This window comes from Stenella coeruleoalba (genome assembly GCF_951394435.1).
Source record: "Stenella coeruleoalba genome assembly, chromosome: 3".
In the NCBI taxonomy this organism is placed as follows: domain Eukaryota; kingdom Metazoa; phylum Chordata; class Mammalia; order Artiodactyla; family Delphinidae; genus Stenella; species Stenella coeruleoalba.
The window spans coordinates 513,577-520,061 of record NC_137148.1 but is presented as its reverse complement, the minus strand read 5'-3'; the positions used below and the strand labels follow the sequence as shown (position 1 = coordinate 520,061).

General features: G+C 64.3%; 1 protein-coding gene across 1 annotated transcript in view; it reads right to left on the bottom strand.

Annotated features, from left to right (window-relative positions):
• Positions 1 to 428: 428 nt before the first annotated feature.
• PLEKHG4B (pleckstrin homology and RhoGEF domain containing G4B) overlaps positions 429 to 6,485 on the bottom strand; it is a 65,763-nt gene continuing 59,706 nt past the window's right edge. The window contains 7 exon segments of the mRNA XM_079917323.1: positions 429 to 2,713; positions 3,260 to 3,420; positions 4,557 to 4,729; positions 4,732 to 4,763; positions 4,997 to 5,113; positions 5,950 to 6,099; positions 6,244 to 6,424. Of these exon segments, the coding sequence (XP_079773449.1) occupies positions 3,282 to 3,420; positions 4,557 to 4,729; positions 4,732 to 4,763; positions 4,997 to 5,113; positions 5,950 to 6,099; positions 6,244 to 6,424 (792 nt within the window). The 3' untranslated portion in view covers positions 429 to 2,713; positions 3,260 to 3,281.

Below are 6,485 nucleotides of genomic sequence, written 5' to 3'. Positions count from 1 at the left end.
GGCTGTGGATATGGACGTGGGTGCAGGGGGTGCAGGTGCCGCTCATGGGGACCCACACGGGCCGGACCCCCCAGACCCCCCAACCCTACACTCAGGTGGGACCCTCCGTCAGACACAGTCCGGCTTGCCGTTCCCTCAGAGCCTCAGCAGTGCCTCCCCTAGGGAGGGGGCGGCATCGTGCTCCAGGGGCCCCAGCGTTGCCAGGCAGGCCAGGTGTGAGCGGAGACGGCGGGAACCCCCCCTGCCCTCACCCCCGATGGGAGGCAAGGACGTGCACCAGGCAGACCCCAGAGGGCGCTCTGCTGCCCACGCCCTGCCCCCTCAAAGTCGCAGGGGCTGCGCTCCCTAGGGGAGGCTTGTTGGTGACGTCCCTGACACAACAGAACCCCGTAGAAGAAGCACGACCATGTGGTAGAAAAAAATGTCCCATTTATTTATGTTCCTAAAGTTCGGAACAGTCAGCCCTGAAACAGGGTAACAAGGAAGAGAGTTTACAGCAGCCGGCAGATCACAAAGGCGAGGGCCGTGCCCCAGCCACCTGCTCCTGTTCTGGGTGGATGGTAGCTGATGTCGCCGCTGCCCCAGGATGGGGTCTGGGGGGAGCACCTGTGGCAGGAAGTGCGCTGAGTCCTGCATCTACCCAGGCTCTCCACCCTTGGGTGAGGGGGGGGCCCTCTCAGGGCCCCATCCACACGACAGGACCTCCCAGCACAGGCTGGATCAGAGCTTCCGGCCCAGCTGCTGTGCCCCCAACTCCACCTGGGGTCCACCTGGGACGCAGGGACCCTTGTCCCAGGTGGAGCCCAACTCGAGTGCCGCTGGCCACACACAGCTTGTTGAAAAGAAAACGAAACCGAGATTCCAGCTAAACTCAGGAAAGCTCCCCCTGTGTCCGGGACGCACCCCGTGGGGGCTGCACCTGGGGACTGCCGTCCATGGCCTGCATTGCCTGGAAGGCGGGGGAACACGCTCCCAGAGGGCCCCCTGCTCTGAGACACCCCACGTCCATCGTGGGACTCTGCTCGGGGGTCCACGTGATCCTACCCGGGCCTCTTGCAGCCTAGGAGTGTGGGAGCGTCCAGGGCATCACAGGGCGTCTTTGTAGGCAGGACAGCGGGGGGCCCATGACGTGATGCCCAGGCCCCGAGGGGTGTGCTGACTGGTGGCCCCGTGCCTGGCAGAGGACGTGGTCAGGAGCCTTGGCTTGAGTGTCTCCTTCCCAGACCTCGTGACCTGCTGTGCACACGTCAGGGTCGAGGTTCCTCTGCTCTGAGGGGGGTTCTCCCTGAGGGGCCACATCTCACCCAGATGCGTCACAGCTGCCCAAAGAAGGACCTCTCTTACTCGGGTCCCCTCCTCCCCCAAGGTGCTCTCGGGCTCGGGACGTGCATCTTCTGAAGAAGCAGTTGGGGCCCAGCAAGGCCAGGGATAGGGCCCCAGAAACGAGTGCGTCCTCTAAGGCTGACACCCACAGGTCTGGGCGAGTGAGTGAGCAGTGTGCCGGCTGCAGCCTCAGCCGGCAGCCCTGGGCGTCCGAGTCCCAGGGGAAAGAGGTTCGGGCCCTGCAATGTGCCAGTTCAGTGTTCGCCGTTCTGACCCAGCACGTGAGTGTGAGTGTGCGTGTCTCCCCACGTGTCCCGCAAGCAGCGACGGTGTGAACGGGAGCACTTGGACAACTTCGCATGTGGTTTGTAGGAAACGGTCTACTTGACAGGCACAAGGAATCCACCTTTACCGGCAGACCTTCAATCAGATCTGGGCGCACGTTCGCAGCTGCAGGCCCTCAGTGCAGCCCAGCGCAGGAGCGGAGAGAGGGGCTGTGGGACAGGCGGGCCCCTGCCTGGGACGGTCTCCTGGCGCCCTTCACAGCCCCCCAAGACGCCCAGGCTCTGAGACCTCCGCGGAGGAAGTGGCCTCACAGATGAGGACCCTGCAGGGCCTCTTCCTAGAGACGGCGTGTGTCCCGCGGCTCCCACCCAGGGCGGTGTCGCGCACAGCGCGCGGGGTGTGTGGGGCGCGTGCGGGCTGTGGCGCACGCAGGGGACTCCCCCGCTGAGTCGGGCGTGGGGAGGGGTGACAGGGCCAGCTGCGCCGTCTGGCGAGCAGGGCGGGAGCCTCCTCTCGGGGGGGAGTCGGGGGGATGGGGGAGCAGCCAGGCCTGGCCCGCCGCCCCCTCCCGGCGTGCCGTTAACATCCGTGGTGCATCCGCGCTCTGGAAGCATCGGGACAAGCTGGAGACACGGTCGGGCAGCCTGGGTGGTGGCAGTGTGCCCAGCGCCTCAGGGATCACGGTGGAGCTTGTGGCCTTCCAGTCAAACCACCGTCCAGACGCCCGAGACGTGACGGGTTTTGTCCTGGCAAAGGGATCAGGTCACTGTGAGTGACCCAGGGTGTGAGCACCAAGGACTGGTCCCTGGACTCTGGCTCAGCACACACTTAAAATCGGACCTCCCCTTCTGGTGCTGCTCAGGAGGGGGCCGGAGGCATCGCCCCAGAACCTGGGACGTGCCTGCAGAGAGGAGAGCTTTACGACCCCGTGTGGGTGAAGGCACTGAACCGGCAGGCCCGGCTGGTGACGAGTGGCTTCCTGTGGGATTGGTCCCCTCAGTCTCTCCTTTTCAGGGGATGATGTCTCTGTGTGTGCGTCCAGGGTTTCTGGGGTCTCCTGTGCTCCCTACTTGCGGGGCTAGGTGTCATGGCTCTCCTGACACCCCTGAAGGTAGAAACACACGTCTGCATCAATGCAGGGAAATACTGCGTCTTGCCCAGGACGCGATCCCGTCAGAATGCGGGACTGGGGGCCGAGCAAGCGTCCCAGGGAGGGCAGAGCCCCTGAGCCTGGTCCATCTGGGGCTGGGTTCAGAAACCTCCTTGGCCAACCAGTAGCCCTCCTTCACCCAGGACTGCAGGGGCTCTAACAAGGCCCGCCTGGAGTCGGGGCTCGGACGAGCCTGGAACCAGCACATGCCAGACGGCACAGGTGCAGCCTCTGCATGGCAGGCAGAGTGCGGCTGATGCTTCAGGAGGCCTGCAAACCTCTCTAAGTGACTCAGAGTCGCTGGAGACGGAGCCAGGCCTCTGGATCACAGGCAGCCCGCTGGGTGCCGGAGTGTGCGTGTGGGGTTGATTCACACACAGGATGGCCCACGAGGGGGGCTCTGTGTGGTCACCGGCGGCCCAGCATCTCTTGGGCGGCTACTGACCCCCCCCACCCAGCACCTGGGCCTCTCTCGTGGGGGCCTAGAGGAGGGGTACTCACGGCCGTGATGAACTGGTCCCCATCAGGCTGCTGCCGTGAGCCCTCCCGAGACACCCTGACAGTCCTCGTCAGACGACAGCTCCGCAAGCGGCAGGGACGGCCTGCGAGGCTGGGGCCGCTGTCCCCTGACGGGCGGTGGGAAGACTCGGAATTCCCGGTCCCTGCAGAGAGAAGCCCAGTGAGGACCGTCCTCCGGCCTGGCCGGCTGCCCCTCAGGCCTACTGTGCCCGGCACTCTGGCCCTGAGGCTTGCACAACGAGAATGACTTACAAGGCACAGATTTATAACCAGATGACCCGTGATGCCGGGCTAAAGCAGGAGGACGGCACTGCCGGAGGTCAGACACCACTTATGCTCATGAACAAGAGGTCTGTGACTTCGCTTTTCTGAAATCAGGAGGCCCAGTGCAGCCGGAAGGGGAAGACTGGGAGGGAGGTCGACCCCTCCCCCAGCAGGAAGCCTCACCCTGGGCGGTAAGAGTGAGCCCAAGCAGGGGACAACACAAAACGCGGCAAGAAGGGCCACGCGGCTTTGACAGAAAGCGGGACAGGACGGGACGGGAGGCGCGCTCCCAGGGGCGTGTCCTGTGCCACCCCAGACAGAGTCGCGGCCGCAGAGCCCAGGCCCGTGGGGTCACTCCCCAGGGTGGGGCCCCTGCCAGGGTGCAGCCACAACCTCGAGTGTGGCTGGCGGGTGGCTTCTGCGGGCCGTGCTGGGGATGGCAGACCTGAGCCCTCCGACACCCTTCCGCCTGGTCTTCCTGCCGGGAGAAGTCCCGCCTCCAGATCCTGGTCTGACTGAGGCTGCCGCAGCCCAGATGGGGGCCACCCGCGGTCCCGGAGCCTGAGGGACGTGTCCAGGAGAGCGCGGCCGCTCTGGGCGGGCGATGGTGCGTGCTCCCCGTGGCCGCTGCCTGTTCTGAGCAGCTCCCGCCCAGCGCTTCGCGCAGAGGCACCTCTGTGGTGGTCGGGACGCCCTCAGGGGTGACTTCACGGTGGCAGTGGTGCATTTTGGGCTTTGGAGGGCACTTGGTTTGCTTTGTCTGGTTTCTCTTTTTGCTTGTTTTAAACTTGTTCCCTGTTCCCTTGTCTTGAGTGGAAATGGAATTTTTTTTCTTAAGTAAATGAAAATTTCGAATCTGGAAACCTTTGGCAGCGTACGAAATCGGGGAAACGATGAGCACGTACGCCGGCCCCAGGCACTCATGCACTCTCACGCACACACGCAGTCACGCACTCTCGCACTCATGCACTCACTCACGCAGGGAAGGTCGGCCCCGCCTCCTGCTTCAGCTCACCCTGCTCCGTGCAGGTGCGCACGCCGCACGGACAGGGGTAGCGGGCGGGACTTGTGGGCGCGGGCGGGGGGCAGCGGCCCCCGGGCAGAGGAGGACCGGCTGCTGGAGGAGGACGTGCTGCTGTCTGAGAGGGTGGAGTGCAGTCTCTTGAGGGGGGCGGTGTGGTCACAGCTGTGGACGCAGCTGTGGACGCTCGGGTCCGTGCCTCTGGACGGGGACAGAAAACGAGGCTTTTGGCCTCTGCTGTAGAGGTGCAGCCTAGATTCAAGAACAAGATGGCCAGCCAGAAAACTACTAGGTTCCTTCCCCCGCGGTCACATCGGGCCTCATGGGGCCGCCACCCGTCCAGCCCGACGTGTTGGTCCGTGGGGCCCGGCACACTGCGGCGCCTGCGTCTGAGCTGGCGGGGCCGAGCGGGAGCTGGGGCTGTGGCCGCTAACCTGTTCCCTTCCCGGTGTAACTGATGGCCCGGTCGCTTATGGCCGCGTTGCTGGGCTTGACGTCCATGGATGGCTTGCTGCCTATCCCAGTGGACACCATCTCCTGTGTCCTGAGTTCTAAGACAGGAGCGTGTGGGGGAGTTTTCTAAGCAGCTCCCTGGGTTTAATTCCACCCTGAGTGTCTCTGGGGGACTGGACAGGCTGAGGTGCCCGTTCCGGCCTCTCTCAGGGAGCCCAAGGGGGTGAAGCAGGAAAAAGGAAGACGTGGGACCATAGAAACTGGGTGTCCAACCGGGAGGGGCAGGTCTCCGTCTGCGGATGAAGGGACATCCACTTGAAGTGGGACAGAGGCCTCCAGGCAGGGCATGGCTCCGGGAAAGACAAACTGACAGGTATCCGCCACGCTTGAAACTGAGAGGGGATCCAAGCACAGGGTGAGGGCCTGAGCACGAATGAATGCTCGGTAAACCAAGCAAAGAGAGAGGATGGCGATTACAGCGGGGGCGCCCAGAGGGAGGGGACACCAGGCCTCGGGTTCGTACTGCTCCTACCGGGCGCCCCGAGCAAGGCTGCTGCGTGCGTGTGTGCATGTCTGTGTGCCTGTGTCTGTGTGCATGGGGGGGTCCATACTTAGAAGGACGTGGCAATGAGGAGGCCGTGGGGCATCGCTGGTGACAGGTCAGGGCCCTGGCCAGGGTGGTAGCCTCCGAGTGCCAAGTGGTCGTGTTTGGATGTCAGGGTGTTAGCATATTAGGGTTTCTCAGGCCCAGCGGGGTGGTCAGAGCCACCAGAGGAGGGCCAGCTTGGAGGGGTTGCGATGAAGATGGCATGTGTGGCAGCCAGCCTGGATGAACTGCCACTCTGAAGTAGACAGAGGTGTCCCAGTGATGAACTCAGGGGAGAGGAGGGACTGGGGGCAGACATGAAGGAGGGAACGAGGTGGGGGGTCTTACCTGTGGGGAGACCACAGGCTGGCCATCGGCGCAGCGTCCAGGAGGCCGGGGCCTTGACCACAGGGAGAGCAGGAGGCTGACACCACGGGCCTGAGGGCGTCTGGGAGCTGGGGCTGAGACCTCTCTCGGAGCGTGGGGGCCAGGGTCTTGCTTGTTGTTTTAAGGAGAAGTAAGTGTTCGGTGCTGATGGGCGGTGCTAAGGAGCCCCTCGGACCGACCACGAGCCCTGCGCCCAGCCCGAGCCCAGCCCGAGCTGGCCCTGCACGCCGAGCACCCTCCAGCCGCTCTGCCCACCTCGGCTCCGCAGAGCCTGCCACCACAGGACCTTCCCTATCACGTCCGTCCAGGAGGTCTTGACCTCCGCGGAGCTCGCCTGGCGAATGTAGGTGTCCTGGGATTTCCGCCGCCTGCGGAACCAGATCTCAAACCTCAAGCCACTGTCCCCGACGTTCTCCGTCATCCTGATCTGTGCCATCTGCAGCCACGAGCACCGCGAGGGACCTCAGATCCTGCCCTTTGGACAACTGACCGCTCTC